General features: G+C 39.0%; 1 protein-coding gene across 1 annotated transcript in view; it reads left to right on the top strand.

The window, feature by feature from the left end:
- The window catches only part of LOC122813686 (zinc-binding protein A33-like), a 256,724-nt gene that overhangs the window by 171,683 nt on the left and 61,829 nt on the right, over positions 1–23,212 (top strand). The window contains exons 4-5 of the mRNA XM_044086136.1: positions 12,688–12,710; positions 12,817–12,941. Of these exons, the coding sequence (XP_043942071.1) occupies positions 12,688–12,710; positions 12,817–12,941 (148 nt within the window). The remainder of the gene's footprint in view (positions 1–12,687; positions 12,711–12,816; positions 12,942–23,212) is intronic.

Genomic DNA, 23,212 nt, shown 5'->3' with positions numbered 1-23,212 from the left:
GCGATGTGGTGGTCATGAGGGAGAACAAATGCACACTGAAGCAGTGTCATAGATGTGTTGCTGATGGTCTATACTTAGCAAAATGCACACAAGATTGCAGTTGAGTGACCATCCCATGGGGTAGCTAACCAGGGTCATCAAGACTGATGAATGTGGAGGAGTTTCTTTTGCCCTTTACTGGGAAATATGTTGCAGCAGGTGTCCATGTAAGTGGTCTTGGCATTGGTGCTAGGATGGCACAACCTACCTGTGTGAGGTGCATGGAATTCAGTATGAGCACCATGTAGACATGGAGTTTTTAGACCATGAAATCACTAGTATTATGAAGGCTATGATGACACAAACTGCTTCAGTGAACACTTTCCCATGGAAGACTGCATGTACCATCATTGCTGCCCAAACTGGCAATGTTGTCCATGGTCGTATTATAGTACATAGGGGGATAAATGAGTATGTAGATCTTTCTACAATGCACACTCAGTAACAGCATCAGGAGATTAGAGACACCCTGCCATCTTCTTGTCATGGGTAGTAACAACAGTCTACTTTAAGTGGCAGGACCCATCACCAGGGAAGTTCATTCAGGTCATGGTGACACAGGTTCACTCCATTCCTACCATGTGAGATCTGGAGTCCTATAACTTACTGCCATTAAAGGGACACCAGGTTGATGGAATAAAGTAGCACCTCAACCCAGTCACTGTGAATTCTGTAAAATGAGATAATTTTTTAGAGCTGCCAAAACCTGAGTGTGTGAAGAGTTCCTTGCTGAAGTTGTAAAATCACAAATATTCAAGAATGGTAAAATCAGACCAAGATTTATCCAAATTCAGTACTCCACTAATCTTTTTCATAAGGTTTTGAAGGAGAACTAAGAAAAAAAAAGCTAAGCTTGAAATTTCCCATAATTATTCCTTTTTGGGGAACCACCTACCATGAAGGCAAAGCTTACATCTTTCTCATCTCTATCTGTTTAGAGGTGATCATGCATTTCCCAAATAGAGTGTGTCCCTTTGTCTGTCCTTTTTTAAATAGTTAGAGGAAAGATCATAGTTTAGAGTTCCAACTGTCTCCATAGCTTAGGGGTATCAGCGTTCTGTGCCAGGGTCACTTGCACCTTTACCTTTTTGCTGACTACATTAATATTGGCTATAGTAACATTATCAGTTGGCCTTGGTGTTTCTGGCCCCAGTTTTCCTTGCTTATAGCCCTTTTTCCTTTTGCTGACTACACTGCTATTGGCTATACTAACATTATCAGTTGGCCTTGGTGTTTCTGGCCTAATTTTCCTTGCTTATAGTCCATTACCAGAACCACAAGCAAATGAGCAAACAGCATGTTTTGCATGACAATGCCATTTTGTAAAACTATCAGTCTCACTGACATCAGTATACCCAGTGAGTGTTTGACATCTGTGCATGAAATGCATTCCTAGGTTTTTCTTGCTGTTTTTAACCATTGCTTCTAATAGATCCCATGTACACCCAAAGTACATCTACATATTGTCAGTACTTCTAGAGTAATTTATTTAGGCTTCTGGTAGGTCTTCATTAACAGTACATATTGGTGCACCAACTCAAACCAAAGGTGGTAACCCTCCTTGTCCATACCTACATTGTTCATAGACACAGCCTGCACCACATGACAGTACCCTACCCAGAAATCAGTCAGGTCCACAAGTGAACTACAGAAATTTTAGGTACATAATTCAGTCCAAAAGATGACATTGTAGATGCACAAAGAAAGACACTTAGCAATTACAGTTAGTTTGACCAACTGAGGACCTGAAAGAAGAGGAATGCAGTGCTTCCTTAGTTTACCAGCTAGTTGACCTGATATTTGGTGAGATTTTGCAGCTGATGTGGAAGAGTGATAAATGGTCCACATAAATGCCTCATGCTACCTGCAATAGGTCCACTGACTGCCACAGCAGACCACTTGCACGGTTCCTGCACTTAAAGATATTTTACAAGATGCAGCACACGTTATAAATACTATTTATATCACTTAAGGAATGGAAAGTTTTTGCTGAGGCCCCAAAACCAGACAGCGCAATTATGGTGGCTGAAGTGAGGTGTCATCCCTCACTACAGAATTGTCTGGTATGTCATCCAGATGTGTATTTAAGAAAAATAAGCCACTTCCAGAAGCAAGTATTTATATCATTCACTTTGTCTATGAGGTTGTTAAAGAATTGAATACACATATATTTCCATGGAAATATGGCTGATAACTGCATGATATGACCAATAGCATGCTTGATGATCCTCATTAATGGACAGAGTAAGACCCAGGCTTCCACTTCTAAAACCATGTGAAACTTAATGGTTCAGGAAGTATATAAAACTACAGAATGGGGCTGCATGATATGCTGAAGTTATAAAGATTAACTTGTCTAAATCTCAAAGACCTGAAAACACAACACAGGCACAAAGCACACTCAGCGTATTAAGCTTACTTCCTCACTTAGCAAAAGGATTCCCAAATTCACAGATTCTAAGCCCGTAAGCCAGGCATTGACACAACCAAATATTCTTGTTATAGGTGACTCCATTGTAAAACCTACAGATGGGCCTTTTAACAGGCTGAGCAAGGAAAGAGGGACAGCTAGTTGCTTGTCAGGTGCCAGAATCCAACAGATCACATATGCACGCAAGTCCTTGAACAGCAAGTACAAGTATGACTCTGTCACAGTTCATGCCAGTGTCAGTGAAGTGGTGTATATGAAGAGAGACATCATGGAGCTCTCAGATTATGTGCCCAAAGCAGGTATGAGCCTAGCATTGATCAGCATTCTACCTTCTCCAAGGATGCTGCTGCAATATTAGCAAAAAAATAGTTGACTTCAACAATTGGCTTAGCTTTCTGTGTCAGTCAAAGGGGGTCCAATATTTGTCATGGCTATATATTATATATTCAAACGTTTAAATGTTCGAATCACTAAAGATCGAACGTTAGTGATCTAACGCTTAAACATTTGAATATTTTTAAAAATTAAAAAAAAAAATAAGTAGAAAAATGAAAACTTAGAGGGTGTAAGCAGGGGGGCAAGCCCCCCCACCTCCCTCTACTTAAATATACCAACTTCGAGATCGCGCTACAGTGTAGGAAACTAACATTTTTCCATTTCCACACTGCAGGCACTGAAGTGCAATCTCGGAGTTGGTATATTTAAGTAGGGGGGGTGTGGGGGGTGCAGGAGGGCTTGCCCCCCCCCGCTTAAACCTTTTACTTTTGCTTTTTTTATTTTTATTTTTAAACATATTCGAAAGTTTAAGCATTCAAGCACTAAAGTTTGATCTTTAGTGATTCGAACATTTAAGCATTCAAATATATAATATAGACCCTATTTGTCAGCATTGGAGGATATGATCGGCAGACCACGCTGCTTTGCCAGGGATGGCCTGCATCTGTCCCCTCTAGGGTTTCAATTATTGGGAAAGATATTGTCCACTCTCTTAGTCCCTTTTTTATTCAATGCCAACCTAATAAACATTGAAACAAACAAAATAAAGTTATTGATCAGTGTTAGTAGCCTGAACAAGAAACTTCACTCCCTACCAGCTGTTCTCACACTGGAAGACACTAACATCTGTTTAGTGACTGATACATGGTTTATAATAGTGTAGAGCACTCCAACTGTGCAGGGTTATAATGCCTTCCAAACATTAAGACCAACTACTACACAGGAGGTAAAAAAGGTGGAGATGTATCAGTTTACATTCAGAAGAGAGTCACATTAAGACTGGTTAAGTAACATGGTGCACTACAGTTTCTTTATCTCCAAATAATGAATCAGAAATGTTCCACACCATATGTTAGCTAGCTATGTAACTCCCTCTATGACAAAAAAAGCCAGAACTCTTATCTACAGGAACTGGAATCACTTAGTATTAAACCCAATACCATTTTCCTAGGAGATATAAACTATCCAACTGTAGACTGGGAAACCTACACCATCACTAATGCACAAGCACAGAGATTCCTGGACTTTGTCAATACAAATGCCCTCCAACAATTAATCAAAGTACTCACTAAGAGGAATAACATCTTTGATCTTGTCCTTAATCTAATATGGGAGAAACTTGCACCATCTCTTGAGTATCTGCATCACTTGTTAGGTCAGACCATAAAGCAGTCTCCTTCAAAATATTTTTATTTGTTTTATTTTATTTAACATTTGCTGGCAGGGAATGTTTGACTAGGACAGAGCCTGTTTTCAGCGGAGGCCCAGGAAGAAATGCTCCAGATACATGTCTTTGAAATGTGGGAGGAAACTGAAGTACCAAGAGGAAACCCATGTGAGTACAGGGAGAAGACATGCAGACTCCACAGAAAAGGCACCCCAGCCAAGAATTGAAATGGATAACCTCTTGCTGTGAGGTGACAACATTAATCACTGCACCACTGTGCCACCCAGAATAGAATAAAATTTAAACCAGAGATCCCTTCCACTCAAAGTAGCTTTAGAAATGTCTTTATAGGTTCATAGGTTCTTATAAGGTTACTAGAATAATGGCTTAAGCCGAGCCATGTTTATCCCAAGTTGCCCCAATTATCAGTGGTTAGGTGAGTGATGTTAACAGAGGTAAGAGTCTATAGTAGTTTATATCAACTTCCTCTGTATAAGAGGGACGTGGGCACCACCCCAGGAATGAATCTGTGATCACCCATCCGTTGATCTAGGTTGCATTTGAAGAAGGCCAGAGAGGGACTCACTTTCATGTGAATTGGAAGCTTGTTCAAGAGAAGAGGCAGTCTGTGGGAGATGTACTTATCTCTCCAGCATGACCTGTTCAAGTCAGAGAGAAGGGTTAAGATCCCTAGAGCCAGTGATCCTCGTACAGTTTAATTTACAAATCTGTACCATTTCCATCAGGGCTTAGTCAGAGACTGCTCTGTAAGTCTGGCACGGTTCACCACTTAGCAACCTGTAAGAGACAGAATAAAGCAACATGGCTTTCAGTCAGTCCACATAAGACTTGTTTTGTGTACCCTGTAATTTCTTGATGAGAAACCTCTATCTTTCGGCTTCACCATCATGACCAAACCACACCAACCATGGGTAAATCTAGCATTACCCACACCCACATGTGGGTTATTGCTTAACTAATCCACACTGGGTTGGGTCCAGAGTTTGGAGGTTACCTATGCCCTTGTTAATAAGGTCCATAATGATTCTTTTCAAGGCCTTGCAGATGTGACTAGTCTAGCTTATGGGTGTATAATTCCCAGGGTCGGTTGGTGATCCAGCTTTATGCAGAGGGATTACTGTTACTGTCCTCCATTCCACTGGAACACAGTCAGTTTGCAGGATGTGGTTAAAAAGGGATCCAAATTGATCTGCTAGGTCATTTTTTAAGTTCTTTAAAAGATACCCTGAGATGTTGTCTGATCCCATTGTTGCCATGTCTTTGGCATTGGAGAGCACCAAGATGACCTGTTCTATTGAGATAATAGGCCGAGGAATGGTGGCAGATATATTTTGGAGATCACTGGAGGGGACAGGGGGGGTGAAGTTTGCTCCAAATATGTCAGCTAGGAGGTTGGCTATTTCATACAGCTGAGTATGGGTGGTGCCATTCACAACCAGTTCAGCACATAGCTGGGTATTCCCTTTCAGATTTTGGATGTAATTAAAGAATGCCTTGTGATTATCCTGGTATGTTCGTATATAAAGCGGAGACATCCAATGTACATAGTAACCAATCAGACTCCAGCTGTGAGTCCGATATTTTTTTCAGAAACTCAGTGGTATCCTGAATTCTGGATCAAATAGGCTTTAATAGTGGCTGTAAATATGTGGTCATAAAGGCAAATATAGCCTCAGTAAGGGAACCAATACCGGAGATAATAGGTCTACCCGGTGGTCTCTCCAAATTCTTGTGAATTGTCTTCATTGGGCAGGTTTGGAGGCATTGAATTATTGGTTTGACCGAACATGCTCTTATGAAAATTTTTTTCTTTTTTCAAGGCCAATGTTATTGGCAGGTGCGGGGTACAGCTATGGGAGCATCCTTTGCTCCCATATACGCCAATTTGTTTATTGGATTTCTTGAGGATCAATTGATCTATGATAGATCTCAAAACATCTTCCTGGATGAAATAGATATCTGAAGAACATATCTAGATGATTCCTGGATGATTTGGTGGCCAGACGATGAATATTTTTCAGAATTTATTCAATACCTCAATGATAACAAATGGGGCATTGAATTTGTGGTCATCACTAATGCACTACAGATTAATTTTTTGGACGTCACAATCACCATAAACACTGATAATACATTAAGTTCACAAGTGATCCACAATACAACAATTTATTATTAGCCACCAGTCTTCCTCCACAGCATATTATCAACAATATACAAAAATCACAATTTCTATGCATCAAGCGGATTTGCTCCATGGGGATGGTTATGAAATTCATAAAAAGGACCTTATAGGCAGATTTTAGTCAAGGGGATATCAACATAAACACATTGCATCCACCAGCACTTGGGCTACCAACCAAGACAGGAGAAGCCTCTTGGAGTATCAGGACAAATCACAAACCAAGAGCAATGCTGTTAGGTTTGTTACCACTTATGGTAGAAATGTTAATGTTATCAGGGACATTATTCACAACAATTGGAATATTCTTCTTGCTAATGAGGATCTGTGCAAATTTTTGACCCCCAAGGTGTTCTTTCTCCTATTGTAGGGGGCGTATGTTGGGGTCTTATTTCAATCATTTCAAATGAGGGGCTCCACAGGACATTTGGAACACCAACTTATGCTTGTGGGTGACAAATTGATTGGATTCTTCCCCTGCGGTCACTGCTCTTTTTGTCAGTATATGTTGAAATCCAAACAATTTTCCAGCAGGAATACCAGCAAAGTTTATGATATCCAATTTTTTGCCAATTCTGGCACCAATTGGCTGGTATATTTAGCTACATGCTCATGTTCTTCCTTTTATGTAGGACAAACATCCAGGCCACTATTCACACGTATGTCTGAACATCTTAGTGATATTCGAAACAAGCGAACATCCAGTGCCTTATACAAACACACATTGATCCGCAGCCAGATTCAATTTTATGGTCATTGATAAAATTCAGAGGGATAGGTCCAACAAACTAGGGTGGCATGCCTTATTAAAAAAGAAAAAAAATTGGATAATTAGGCTGGGGGATTTGTTTAACCTTGGCCTTAATGATCACTTATAATTTATTGTTGGGTCTTTAGATTTATGATGATGTTGTTGCTTTAAACTATTTAATTGCTTAATTAACTATGGTATATAGTTATTTCAAAATATCCTCGGCTGGGGTGCCTTCTGTCCGGAGTCTGCATGTCCTCCCTGTGGTCACATGGGTTTCCTCTGGGTGCTCCGGTTTCCTCCCACATCCCAAAGACATGCTGTAGGTGGATTGGATAATCTAAATTGGCCCTAGGAGTGAGTACGCATGTGTGTGTGTGTGTGTGTGTGTGTGTGTGTGTGTGTGTGTGTGTGTGTGTGTGTGTGTGCGCCTTCTGTGGAAGGTTGGGCGCCGGGCTGGCAACTCGACACCGTAAAACTCCACTGCCAGTCATTAGCAGACAGGTGATCCGCTGTTGTGACCCCTAACTGGGAAAAGCCGAAATAAGAAGAAGATATAATTATGTCAAAATGGTTTGTTTGTTCATCACTGAAGAAGGCAGGTTTCCGAAACCGGTCTGATAGTATGGTGTTTTTCAGTGTAGCCACAATAAAAATAATCTTTTACTCTTTGGGTGCTTGCCTCTTTTGTTTGAAATCTTTTCTTCACTAACCAATAAAGAATGTTCACAATACTATTATTTTTACACCTCACATTGAGTGCACAAGGTAGGCCTTACTACATCTCTGATCGATGCACCACTTTTACACTTCATCCATTTTTCTTCTTATGAGCCATGTCAGTGCCATGCAAAAATATTATATATTGTTTCCTTCTTGTACAGGCTGATCATTGATGGTAATTCTTCCATTCACCTCTACTTCATTTTAGAGGAAACTTCTTGTTAACCCACTCTTCAAAAAAAACACTTCCTGTTGGTACATGCATCCTGCTTGCCTGTCTGGTTACTCTAATGCCAGTAAAAACACAAACCCAAGAATTCCTTGGCAAGTGTGGTGTGTTGTTTTAGCAACTCAGAAACTATTCACTAAAACCATATAGAAAGAGAAGTAGAAACAAAATCCACAATGTGAAAAAAATGGACACTGTTATTTATGCTAACATGTCTGGCTGAGTTTTTTACATGATTTTGGATTAACCTGTGTATTATATGCCAGCATGATTAGCTATGATATTGTAAATAAGTTCTTACATGTTGATTTATAATCTGTTTGTACAGAATGTTTTAAAGACTTGAACAGTGTCCTTTTACATTTCTAACTGTGCATATTTGTGATGAAAGATTCTAAAGGCAAACTGTCTCAGATTCAGCTGATCTGTAGATGATATTATCAGAATGTTGACAGTTGCTTTATGTTACTGTCAGAAGGTAAAAGACAGGAAGGAAATTTTAGAAAACAACTGTTGGCTGATTTTCAAAATATGAAATGAAAATTAGAACTGGAATAGTTGTGACAGGCAAGTCTATAAAAAAGCCTGCTGAAAATAGTTAACAGTCAGTTGTCAGTTCATGTACCATGCAGTGGATACCCAAAAGGACTCACCAAGAACTGTAAGCCTGTCTTTGCTCTGTTGTAGTAATTTAGTCTAAATCAGGGGCAGTGATTTTAGTCACATTGGAAAATTATGCCTAATCAGATCAGAGTTTTTTTTAAATGTTGGATTGCTGTCCTGCAGTGTTGACTTCATTTTCCTAATGATTGAGCTGTGTTTCTTTATTGGAAATTATGGTTTTATATTTGTAATCATTTTGCTCTTTTTAAAATATTTTAACTTATATTGTAGCTGGTAAATCAGTGTTTTTCTTTAGTGATTTGAGAGTGCTTATACTTATTTGATAATTCACAGGGCCATTCCAAAATCCTGGCTGCTTAGGTCATTTGCTACTATTTGTTTTAATATCTGATTTTCATGATTGGATACCCCTTTAGAAGGGCATGAATATGCTCTGAATGGTTACAGCATTACCATAGTATTTTGGGGAATGGATACAGCTGGAAATCTGTGTCAGGCTTCCTCAGAAGTGTTTGAATGTGTGAGATTTAATTTATTTATGTGTGAGTATATCAGAGGTCTTAAACTAGGACACATTTTTCTGAAGTGTGTAATAAGGACTCACATTAGGGGTGTATAGACGTATACAGTCCAGTCCTAGGCTATAGATCATGTTCCTGTTGGGCTGTTGTGGAAAAATTGTGAAATATTACTCCTGTTTAAGTGACAATCTCTCACTTGAGTCAGTAGTGAAGATTTAAGCTCCTTAGTTACTGACTCAGGATGGTAAGGGATGTCACATTATTTTGGTGGCAGTTCAGTGAGATATGTTTCAGACAAAAATTATACTATAATAATTTTCAGAATAATGCTAAATACAATCGTAAAAATGGTGGATATTCGTTAAAGAAATCATACATCTCAGCCAAAAATTCAAACCCCTCTCTCAATAACTCACCACTCAAAACTAATACAGTTCAACTCTTATATTATGCATCTCTAACCAAGGATTTCTCAAAATCGAATCCCAGCCCTGCCCAACATCCATATATCACTACATCCACTTTCACCTTCAAACCTATGCCCACTTCCTGTCCAAAATTACTCTTAAACTTAAACCATGCCCTTCTTTAGCTGATGACCTTCCAAGCAGTTACCTAAAAAAGCAGCCAAAAGCATTGCCTGTCCTGTCTCAATCCTTATAAATAGGTCTGTTCAGGAATCCCACCTTCCCTCTCTCTGGAAAAAAATCACACATTATCCCTCTGCACAAAGGAGAAAATTCAACAGACATAATAACGTTAGACCTATAGCAATCTAATCTCCCATCACCAAAATACTTAAAAAATGTATTCAAAAACTAGTCTATTCCGTATTTCTAGACTTGTCTAAAGCCTTCAACACAGCAAACCTCTATTTCAAAACTCCTCAAATGTCCTCCTTGTATTTCTCTCAGCCCACCCTTCTGTGGTTCAAAAGCTACCTGTCTAATAGATATCATTAAGTAAAATGGCACTCCATGCTGTCTCCTTACCACTCAGTCACCACCAGTGTACCACAAGGCTCTATCCTTGGTCCCCTTCTCTTTAATATTTTCACCAACACCATCTATACATCCACACAACATGTACTCTTATACAATAAACAGATGATTCCATTCTCATTTACCCATCTGACAACATGTTACACCTCCAAAAAATTACTCAGGAAGCTTTAACAGTCACTGGAACATGGCTTCATAACTCACAACTCATGATCAATGCAAAAAAGACCAAACTAGTACTTTTTCCCCAAATTCTTGTCTCAAGAAAAAAAAAAATTTAAAGTCCTCTCTCTTGATAATACAACCATAGAAGTCACTTTTCATAGTAAATTATTAGGGGTGATAGTGGATGATAATCTTATATTTGACCCAAAAGTACATAAGAAAAACTCATCAAAAACTAGGGATGCTTACAGATCCAAAAACTTTCTGACTGACGCAACTAAAACTACTTTTGCCACTACTTATCTCCTTTCCACATTTTTTGGTTCTCCCATCCTCATTAATCTCCAAGCTTCAGAAAAATTAAACTTGAACAATGCTATAACAAAGTTGCTAAATTTGCAGCAAACTGCCCTTTCAGAACTCACAAATGTATAGCACTAAAAAGCCTAAATTGGTTAGAAATGCCTCATCAACTAATGGGTCTATATTAGTTCGCTGAAAACATTTTCCAGTGAACACGCATTCATCCACTGTCATTCAGCAAAAATCACTTCTGCGACTCACCAAATACTCCCAGGACAAAGAAGTACTTGCCCTGCAACACAATGGACCCACATCTAGCTAAATCGAGCCCACCCAAGTGGGTGGGCTACAGCCCCCCCAACTATATATAACAAGTGCAAGATTGCACTACAGTAGAGAAAAGGGCAAAGTTGTGTAGTTGGCCAAGTACATTTTTGCCCTGGGAATATTCAGCGAATCACAGAAGTGATTTTCTCTGAATGACGGTCGATGAATGTGTGTTCGCTGAAAAATATTTTCAGCAAACTAATATAGACTCCAGCTAACATATACACAGCTTCTTACCACCTATAAAATTATCCACCATCCATCTGCCTGTCCAGCAATAAAAAATATTCTAGAAAACTATGTTCCTAGTTGGTTATTGCAATCCATTGACCAAAAACTCCTATTTGTCTACAAATATCAGATCTGCTGGGCATTGTCTGTACTCATACAAGGTTGTTAATGCCTGGCACTCCCTACTTGTATTCAGTAGGTCAGTACCCTCCCTCCCATCTTTCAAAACCACTCTGAAAGACATCCTAGCTAAAATCTGGTTCTCTTCTTGCTCAAAACCAGGATAAACTATATCCCTAAATGTGAGCACGTACCTTTTCATTCCATATAACTCCGTACACATCCAGGCAGAGCGCCTCCTTGGCCTTCTTCAAAAGGAACCTTGACAATTGGATGGGAGATAGGATATTCACCCCAGGGATCATGTCAGTTGCCCTGCTAGACAGGGGTCCAGGGAAGTAAATATTGTGGGAAGAAATATCCAGGGAATTGTTATGGCTAGGCTTATATAGGCCCTAGTACCAACCTATGAATCTTCCTTCTTCACTTACTTCCTTATATCTATCAAATTTTCTTCCCTGACTGTCTCTAAATATAACATTAGCCTGTTTTCTCATTTCATATTGCAATTTGTGTTTGTATTATACTAACTTACCTTTATTTTTTCTACAAACTAAAATTTCTTTAAATACTGAACGATTACCATATAACGTGTTGATTCTGTCTAATTTGTTATAATTGTTTAAACTGCAGATGTTTTTTGTTTTATTTTTGAAGATTGTAAAATTATTGTTCTTAAAATGTTTTGTAATAATTTGGAGATATTCTGCCTGGGCCTTCGTTGAAAATGGGCCTCTACCCAGTCAGACTTTCTCAGTAATCAAATGTCAATAAATAAATAAATAAATAAATAAAACCTGCTCTGATGCTTCTAGAGAATCATTTACCTCTACTATTTATTGCCTTCTGATTTAGTGCTTGCTTTGCGTTCATCTATAAGTGTATAAAGCTGGTAAAGGCACTGAACTGTGGAACAGGGAGAAGCTTGCAGCCTCTACAGCGTAGGAAAGTTTTATTTTCTGAGCAAACTGGCAACTTGAGCATCAGCCCTGACAAGAACAATGGCAAATGGTTCTCCTTCATACAGACTTAGCATTATGGTACTTCACCTATACTTTGATTTTCCTAAACAGGGTAATTTCACATTTCTTCTATGAAGTCAGTACTTATTCTGGTGTTCCTTTTTCACTGCTACATTATGATGGCAATGTTTGCTTATTTAGAACAAACAACAAAGAATCATGTAAAGGTTCTGGAGATGTAATGGAGATATGCTTGTGGTAAGAACACTGATGTTAACAAGGAAATATGATTTGTTTCAATTAGCTAACATACATTACATTACAAATCATATTCACAGTGAAATGTGAACCAGTATAATTCTTCAGCATATTAATTATTTTACCTTCTCCAATACAGGAAATCAAGTCATTTATGCTGAGGTATGTACAAACATTTGGTACATAGTTTTGTATTTAACTGCATCTATGAGTTTTGCTAACATGATTATTAGTACTTAGTGTTTTCTCTTCCTGGATTATGCTACAGACTAACAAAAGAACAGAAAGAGAGCGATGCTCCAAATGTTGTAACCCGAGAAATGATTCTCGGGGTGTACAAAGGCCCCCTGCAGTATGGTATATGGAAGGAAATGAAATCAATCCTTAATCCTGGTAAGCTAAACTATTTCTGGAATATTAGTCATAAATAATATCATTGAAATATCAGCATTTGTTTTGTAATCCCTTGTAGCCATCATTCTTACAGTTTTAATTATTTAGCTGATATTAAACATTTGCACTGTAAATTCTTTAAAACACATTACATTTTAAAGCTACTGATTCTATATATCTTCCATGCCTTTTTTAATAACATTCAGCATTTTATTATGAAAAAAAAAAGTATTCCCTAAGTATATATTTCCAGGCTAAATATCTTCGGCCTCTAATGATGTCCTAAACTTTCACTGCAGCAAACTTTGGTAGGACCAGTAAGTGATTGCATTAGCTCGTAATTGCCTCTATTATTCGGATTCATCACTTGGATTTGTCACTGTTAATACTGCCCAGTTCAGCAGGTGCGTTACATCTGTAATTACAGTGTGCTTGTCTGTGCCCACATGTGCGTTAGATAAGAAGCTGATAATTTACTGCAAGCATGTGGTCATCACTAAACACATGGTCATGACCTTGTCTGTGCCCACATGTGCATTAGATAAGAAGCTGATAATTTACTGCAAGCATGTGGTCATCACTGTAAACACATGGTCATGACCTTGTCTGTGCCCACATGTGCATTAGATAAGAAGCTGATAAATTACTGCAAGCATGTGGTCATTACTGTAAACACATGGTCATGACCTTGTCTGTGCCCACATGTGCATTAGATAAGAAGCTGATAATTTACTGCAAGCATGTGGTCATCACTGTAAACACATGGTCATGACCTTGTCTGTGCCCACAGGTGCATTAGATAAGAAGCTGATAATTTACTGCAAGCATGTGGTCATCACTGTAAACACATGGTCATGACCTTGTCTGTACCCACATGTGCGTTAGATAAGAAGCTGATAAATTACTGCAAGCATGTGGTCATCACTGTAAACACATGGTCATGACCTTGTCTGTGCCCACATGTGCATTAGATAAGAAGCTGATAAATTACTGCAAGCATGTGGTCATCACTGTAAACACATGGTCATGACCTTGTCTGTGCCCACATGTGCATTAGATAAGAAGCTGATAATTTACTGCAAGCATGTGGTCATCACTGTAAACACATGGTCATGACCTTGTCTGTGCCCACATGTGCATTAGATAAGAAGCTGATAATTTACTGCAAGCATGTGGTCATCACTGTAAACACATGGTCATGACCTTGTCTGTGCTCACAGGTGCGTTAGATAAGAAGCTGATAAATTACTGCAAGCATGTGGTCATTACTGTAAACACATGGTCATGACCTTGTCTGTGCTCACATGTGCATTAGATAAGAAGCTGATAAATTACTGAAAGCATGTGGTCATCACTGTAAACACATGGTCATGACCTTGTCTGTGCCCACATGTGCATTAGATAAGAAGCTGATAATTTACTGCAAGCATGTGGTCACTACTGTAAACACATGGTCATGACTCGCTGGGTATGTGTAGGTAAGTATAATGACCATTTCATTCTAGCTCAGCACCATGCAGAACGTTATAGTTTTAATTCATCCCTAACAGATAAGTGATCGCAACCAAAACTGGTAAGGACTTGAGTTTTATTTTGTGAGTTCAAAAAATCAGAACTGCTCTAGTCAGATACACTTTCAGTTTTATAATGTGAGTAAAGCCAGTTGATAACCAGACTGGTAATACTTTAAATAGAAACTTTTTTTGAAGCAATAAATAAGAATGAAAGCTATTTTTCGGCTGTTCTCCTTCTGTTTCTCCTACTTCTCCTGACCCACCTTCTTTTTCATGTTCAGTCATACCTTCCCCTCTGTCTGGTCTTATCCTTATCTGTCTGTATCTTCTCCAGTTCATTTAGCTGTTCAGCTAACACTCATTACACCTTTATATAACATATGTGAGATATCTCTCTCTTTTTCTGCATATATATATATATATATATATATATATATATATATATATATATATATTCACACACACATGAATATATATATATATATATATATATATATATATATATATATATATATATATATATATATGGGTTTACTATCAAAATTTCGATTGCACATTCGCAGAGTCAGAATGTGTAATGTCCAAACTCTGAACGCTACAAATGTCGAACACAGATATTCCTGAATGCCAAATCTCATCCCCTGTCAACCCATGGTAGCACTTGTTTCTGGGTCCAAAACTGGAAGTGAATGTCAAAGTCTGGTGTTCTTTTCAGAGATATGAAATTTTGGCATTTAAGTTTTTGCAGATGTTGTTTGATACTACAGAACAGCAATGTGCAATCAAAATTTTGATAGTAAACCATATATATTTATATACTTATATGCATATCTGTATATATGTGTATCTATATCTGTATGCCTCTTCCTCTCTTTCTTTTGCCCTCTCTCTCTACACACACACACACACATATCTATATATATATATATATATATATATATATATATATATATAGACACACACACACACACACATGACACAATCACAAAGACACAACAGTGTGTATGTCTCTCTCTCTCTCTATGTGTGTGTGTATGTGTGTGTGTGTGTGTGTGTGTGTGTGTGTGTGTGTGTGTGTGTGTGTGTGTGAAACAAAAAAAAGGCAAACTGTATCAGTCTAAATCAACTATAGTCAGGGGGTAAGACCCCCTGCACCCCCCCGCTACTTAAATATATCAACTCCGAGATCGCACAGCACTACACTAAGATGAGTTATGTTGTAATATAGTACATTAAAAGGGAACATAACTAAGGTTACAACAGTCAGTCATGAAGCACGTAATGATATGTTTGCCAGTTTCTTCTGTGAACTGTGATCTCAGAGTTGATATATTTAAGTAGCAGGGGGTGTGGAGGGCGCAGGGGGGCTTGCCCCCCTGTTTATAATTGTAGATGAGTAATATGTTTCTGTATGCATTTCTGCTGCAATACAGTCAGTGCTGGTGTCTTGTATGTTTTTCAGTGTTATGAGATTCAGTATTATGAGTTTTCAGTATTTTGAGCTTTTGAGATTTTGAGTTCAGGATTTTGAGATTCAGGATTTTGAGTTTTCAGGATTTTGAAGTGAACCCATATATATATATATAAATATATATATATATATATATAAATATATATATATATATATATATACACACACAGACACACACACACACGCACACAGACACACACACACATGCACACACATCATTGTAAACTCTATTGATAGGTACACAAAAGCAAAAAGCTCTGGAACTCAAGTTGGTCATGAAGGTACAGGTTTATTGTCATAAAAAAGACAAGGAACACACAGACCACAGTTTCATCACCAATGTCACAGACCCATCAGAGAAAATTAAGAACAAATAGATCTACATCTGTTTTATAGTAAGTAGTCACATGGCCAATTAAACTTAAATCAAAATTGACAGTAAATCAAAAGAGGATCCCTACCTGTAAGTAAATAATTATAGTGAAACATGAAATTTGTTATATTAAAAAAAATCAGCTTGGGATACTTCAGCAATCACTACCAACGAATGCATCAGGAGCTATTTTTCATCAATCTGTGATATTTCTGTACATAATTACTTCAAAAATAAATGTCAAAATGTAGCAATCAGTATTAGTTGGCTAAAGATGAGTATCAACATTCAGTAGATAAGTAAATAATTGATAATGTATAAATTAATACTTGATAATGTATAACTTAAAAATATATTTTGATATTATTTCAAAACTATTTGTATGATGTTTGAATAGTGCACTTTGAGATATATGACAGTTGACAGTGAATTTACTTAACGTTCAAGGATGTATGCTGTTTTCATTAGCATTGTTGGTCCCACATTAAACACGCTGCATGTACATATAGCCAAAATAAATAATCCATTCAGTGGAACATGTAATTAAATGATGAATTTAAAATGTCTGTTTTGCTTGTTCTTAGTTGAAAAAATAATTATTACAACATATGAACGGTAATTTCCATGTGAAAACACCCCATATTCTATGTTTTGAACTAGAAAGACAATGGTCTTGTAAAGTTTTATTTTCATCTTATTTACAGGAAAAAGTATATTCATCTGATAAGATATACCCCCCCCCCAACAAATATCTGTTTTGGGTCATCAAACACCAATCTTTTGGTATAACAGGTTTTATTTTAAAGGTGTTGGAATCATACAGTAAATCTAATATTATCAGACAAATTAGTAGTAGTTTCACAGTGCACCAATAAATCAGTCTAACTTGATTGTTTTGTCTTCACCAATTTTGCATCATGATCTTTGTCCAAACATTAAGACGTAAGAGACATTACGTCATTTTCAACTTGTTCTTTATCAGTATAGATTCACTTGGATCTTCTATGGTGTGACAAAGGGATATTTTTACGTACATGTTGGGGTGGGAGCTAGAGCTACTAGATGTCAAAAATGTACTCTTGATGGCTTCCTGTTGAAATTTTGACACTTGAAATACCAAGTGCTGATGTCAGAAAAAAAAACTAAAACCCAGGCAAAGAACATATCTAAAAGATTACTATTCTCCCTTAAACTTCTTTCTTTTGTGTGGGGGAGGAGCCCCAAGCCCTGCAGCCCCTGAAAACTTGTATATATCAGCTCTGATATTGCCATAGCTATGAGAAAAGGGAATATCTCAAGATATGGCCATCTTGAGCTTAATATATGTAAGCCCATTTTTCAACCATTCAGTCTACATGTTCGGGGACTCCCTCTAGTAAGTCCCAACATTTCAAATGTTTGCTATTCTGACTAAATGATTTATCATAAATTGCAGTACCGAATTATACATCAGTTAATTTGTCACTTATGTATTCAGGAAATTTGGTGTGAGCAAACTATAAGACATAGTGAAGTAGATACTGTATTTGTTAGACTGTAAAGGGAACACAAACTCTTTGTTTTTTTCTCACTACTATGCCATAGTAAGCAAAAGTCATCAGGTTGTCTTCTCCACATATCCATATCTTCACAGTAATGGTCATTATAGATCATTTCTACTTAAACAAAAACAAAAAAAAAACAATTAAGACAGAGTATGTGAGTGCAAATGCTGTACCTTTCAGATGATGATAACAATTAGCCTCATAGTGGAACACATTCATAGTCAACACCATGTCCAAAAAGGTAGACAAGAACTCAACGAATTTCTCATGATATATAACTGACATGTCCAAAAATATCTTACAGCCTGTAGATTAGCATCTTGTAGAATGTTAGCGAGTAATGCTTCTACATCTAATGTACACAACAAACTACTTTATTCTATATGTACGTCTGACATCAGTCTTGAAAAAAAAAACTGTTTGGTATTTTTAATGTGTGCTCTAACCAAAGATCATTAAGGCTTTAAACATTCAAAAAAAGAAGAAATGGGTTCAATTAACTAACCATAGAAACATAGAATCATAGGGACTTACTAAGCTATTGGCCCTGAGGCCCGTCATAAGCCTCACCAAGAGTTTAGCCCATGTTTAGACAAGTCAGCACCCAAACCCCTGTCCAGCAGGGACATGGGTGGAATCCCAGGGGTGTATTTTCTGTTTCCCCTCCAGTTATCCAGGCAGATATGCAGCAGTCCCATCAAGGTGGGGTCTGAGATTGCTTTATATGCCTGACAGAGGTCACCTCTGAAGAGTCTGGAACAGGGCTTTTAGCCTATCTCTGTAGGGTAGACGCTTGAGGCCCTGGATTCTCCTAATGAGGAAACTCTGTGGTCTCTCCTACTGCTGCATGTGTTTTGTGAAGTACATGCTGAAAGGGGTGTTGTACTCAATAATTGGCCTTATAAGGGAAAAATACAGGGATGTTATGACCTCCTTGTCCCTGGTTGAGATACCCTCACTTATGAGGTGGGCCATGTAGAAAGCTTTCCGTACAATGGAAGCAACATGGTGGTCAAAAGTCAAGTAGCTGTCAATCCCTCACAAATGATTGCATGCTTAGGACATTGTTGTTAATGTGATAATATGTGGGGGCACCACTCTCCCAAAGGGGATGATGATGCATTTTTTGGCATTCAGCTCGAGGTCATGTATCTGGCACCAGTCATTTGTTTGGGTGACACCCTCTTGGAGGATGTCCACATCACTTGGGGAGTTAATGACTGCACCCAGCTTGCAGTCATCTGCAAACTTGATCAGCCGTAGCCAACTGGTTTTGGCCTGCACCTCAGAAGTATATCCCGAATAACAGAGGCCTCAGGACCAATCTCTGGGGTATGCCTCTCATTATGACTCTACTGCTTGATGTGGCTTCCCCTATTTTGATTAGGTGGGTTCTACAAGTGAGCCAGTTTGCTACCCATTTGGTGACGTATGGATTGATGCCTAGTTGAGAGAGTGTATCTGTTATGTCCGAGTGGGTAATAGTGTTGAAGCCTTTGGCCAGGTCAAGATAGGCAGTGTGCATTGTATTCTCCTTGTCCATGGCTTTGGTGACTGCCTCAAAGAAGTCAACTGTCTTTAACAGATGTGACCCCCCTCCTTGACAAAGCCATACTGTGTGGGTCACATGTTTGGAGGTTGCCAATATCCCTGTTAAAGAGGTCCATGATAATCCATTCAGTGGCCTTGCAGATCAGGCTAGTTAGGCTGATGGGTCTATAATTTCCTGAATCGGTGGACACCCCACCTTTATGTAAAGGGATGACAGTGGCTGTCCGCCACTTGGCTGGGACAAAGCCTGTACTCAGGCTTTGGTTGAAGAGGGTGCCTAACAGTGGTACAAATTCATGCCTGAGCCCATGTAGGATGCAGCCTGGGATGTTATCGGGTCCCATGGAGGCTGTATATTTTGCCTTTGAGAGGGCAGTGATGACCTGTTCCTGATTTACTGATGGTGGGGACAGAGGGGTGAAGTTTTTGCTGAATCTGTCAGCCAGTAGATTGGCTATATCTACAGTATTTGTGTTTGTGGTGTCCTTTATCACCAGTTCTGAACAAATCTGGATGTTTTCTTTGAGATTGCGAACATATGTGAAGAAGGTCTTTAGTAGATGTGGCCAATTTGTACTCGAAATTGGCTTTAGAGGATTTCACATAGTGCTGTTATTTGTGTGTTCAGGCTAAGGAGAGCCTGCTTCCAATTGGGCGCCTGCTCCTTCTTGGTTCTGGACAGCAATTTTTTTCCTTTTGTTATATAGTTTATTTATTGCAGATGTCCACCAGACAGGTTTACTCTTCCTTGCGGAGGATGATTTTGTCCTGTCAGGTATTTCTGATTCCATGCATCTATATAAATGGTTGTATAGTACTTTGGTGTAGATTTGGACAGTGGTGTCAGTTCCTATGGAGGGGGAGGAGGCTGTGAAACTGTTTATACCATCCCTCAGGAGGTTGTAATCAGCTTTGGAGAAGTTTTTTTGTTTGATCCTAGCTAGAGGGAGATCAGGGGAGATGGTGACTTTGAAAGTGATGACTTTATGGTCAGATCTTACCAGGGAGGATGACACTGTAGGGATGCTGCCGTGGTTACTCATGTTGGTTAATACCAAGTCCAAGATATTTTCAACTCTTGTGAGGGTGTTGACTAAGTGTTTTCAAGTAATTTGTTTTGATAAAATCAAGGAATCTCTGGGCATTTGTGTTTTGGTATGACTAGTTTTTCCACTCTATGGTTGGGTAGTTAAAGTCACCCAGGATCAGTGTAAAGGGTTGACTTTTGATAGATTCAAATCAAGAGAGGGCATCTTGATATGATTAGGGGTCTTGCAATGGTTAACTGCACCTGGAGTGTCTGTTGTGCGTCATACTGTTTGACCAACCTGGAGGTGTGTGTGTGTGTGTGTGTGTGTGTGTGTGTGTGTGTGTGTGTGTGTGTGTGTGTGTGTGTGTGTGTGTGTGTGTGTGTGTGTGTGTGTGTGTGTGTGTGTGTTTAATATATATTGAAACTCCACCTCCTTTGAATTTGCTGCCCACAGTTTGGGGTCTGAATGTATGATAGGATGAGTAACCAGGTAAGGCTGTGGTGCTGTCAGCAGCTTTGAACCAGGTTTCTGTGACTGCACAAATGTCAGCATCTTCCAGGGTTAAGAATGCTTGCAGTGATGCAGTTTCATGTTTAGACTCCTGGTGTTTAGTAGCATGACATTTAATTTGCATTTTGTTGAAATTTTTATGTTGGTCATATCGACCTCATGGCTTTCCTAAAAAAGACACTATGGGGGACGTAAGGGCCTTTGTCAGAAGCCTGAAGCCCAAATGAGACAGATGCAGATTATCTCTAGCAAAGCGTCTTGGTCTGTCAATCATATCTTCCCATGCTCAGGTACTGGATCCCCCTGGAATGATACCAGAAACTAAGCCAATTTTTAAACTCAGTCATTCTATGTTTGTATTGAAGAATCATCCTGGCTGACTGTAGAATGCTGCTTAAGGCTAGGGACATACCTCCCTTGGACATACATTCACTGAGCAGAATCATGTCTCTCTTCATATAGTCCAGCGAAGTACATCTCAAGTGGTTCCTGCCAACATGGACTTTGACAGAGTCATAACAGAACCTGTTGTTGAGAGACTTGAGTGCTTGCATGATATGGTGGATTCTGGCACCTGACAACCAACTAACCATGACTTCCTCTGTATCCACCCTGGTAAGAGGCACATCTGTATGTCTCATAATGGAGTCTCCTGTGACTAATATGTTGGGTTTATGGTTAGGCCTTAGTGGTTGAAAGACACTGGTGTGTGGACTATGCATAGCATGTGGTATGGAGGATTGTGGAGTTTGCATGTGTTTTTGCCTCTGAGGTCTCCTTTGTTTTGGTTTGTTTTTGTTGAGAACCTCCTCATATGTGGGTGTGTGTTTTGTAGTTGTGGGTGGTGTTTGAGGTGTATTGATTGTGTTGACAACCTTCTTAGTGCCAGATATACCAGCTTGTGAGGGAGACAGCATAGACTCTAGGTTCTTAATGTAATTGCATCTCTCACACATTGTGTTCCTAGGTGGTAGTAGTAGTTGGTTGTCCGTGTACATGAGGCAGTTGCTACACTGTCTCAGGATGCCCACATCAACCAGGCTGGCAGAAGAAACCATAGGAAACTGGCCATCCGTATTTGTCAGAATCTGAAGGAGAGGCCAGGGAGAGCTAAGGGATACACCTAAAGCCCAAGTGCTTAAACCAAAACTAAGAGGCTTAGAATAGCACTTACAATTTAAACAGGCTAAAAATAAGCAGTAATAAATGCAGCAGAAAAGATGCAATTGAACACTTAGAGAAGAAGAAGCAGAAAAAGTATTTTTTTAGTAAAATGGAAAAGGAGGCAGGAGTAGCAGAAGATAATTAATTGTTAAGAAACTAAGGGGTGTGTCTTCCCAAATGTTCTCTCTGTATTAGGTAGAATGAGCTAATGAAACTGGGCTGGAAGGAGTGCCCCTGATCAAATTTACAACAGGGGAAGACAACTGCAAAGCCAGCAAATTTAAGAACAAGACAACAATAGGAAGGAAGGGTAGGGACCTATGCTACAGCTACCAACTACACTATTTTAGGCAGAAAACACTACAGAAATGTTTATCACAGCAGAAAAACAGCAGTGAGACACCAAATTAATAAGTACCTATCCAGGCATGTCTATGGGTTAGCTCCCAGTGTTTTCTCCTGTCCACCTGATGAATCTGGGCATCTTGGGGCAATGTAGCAATTGTCTCATGTACACTGGCAACCCTCTCCTCCTACCACCCAACAATACAACCTGTGAGAGATACATTTATATAGCCAAACTGGAAGCCAAGCTCTCTGCAGCCAAGACTGGACTAGACAGTCAAGAGGAGAAGGTTAACACCTGCACCACACCACACTCAACACATAGTCCTTCAAGACCCACACTACCAAAACCCACACAAAGAAACACAAAGCACACACCCACATTCATGGAGGCTCTCAATAAAAATCTGCCTAAGCAACAGAGGCCTCCCAAGCTAGAACGCAGACAACCACCCCCCCAACACTACCCAAATGAGACATAGCCCACAAAATCAGTGTGCCATTCAACCTCAGCCCATAAAGCAAAACAACATACCCAACACACTAGTCATAAGTGACTCAATAGTCAGGCACACTGATGTCACACTCACCAGGATAAACAAGGTGAAAGTTACTGTCAGCTGCTTGTCGGGTGCCAGGATCCACCACATAATGCATGCACTCAGGTCACTCCACAACAAGTACAAATATGACTCTGTCATTGTCCATGTTGGTGTAAATGACCTGAGGCGTACCTCCCTGGACTACATGAAAAGAGACATGGAGGAG

Source organism: Protopterus annectens, chromosome 10.part0 (assembly GCF_019279795.1).
Source record: "Protopterus annectens isolate FY-2018-M chromosome 10.part0, PAN1.0, whole genome shotgun sequence".
Lineage (NCBI taxonomy): Eukaryota > Metazoa > Chordata > Ceratodontiformes > Protopteridae > Protopterus > Protopterus annectens.
This window is presented reverse-complemented; position numbering and strand designations above follow the sequence as displayed.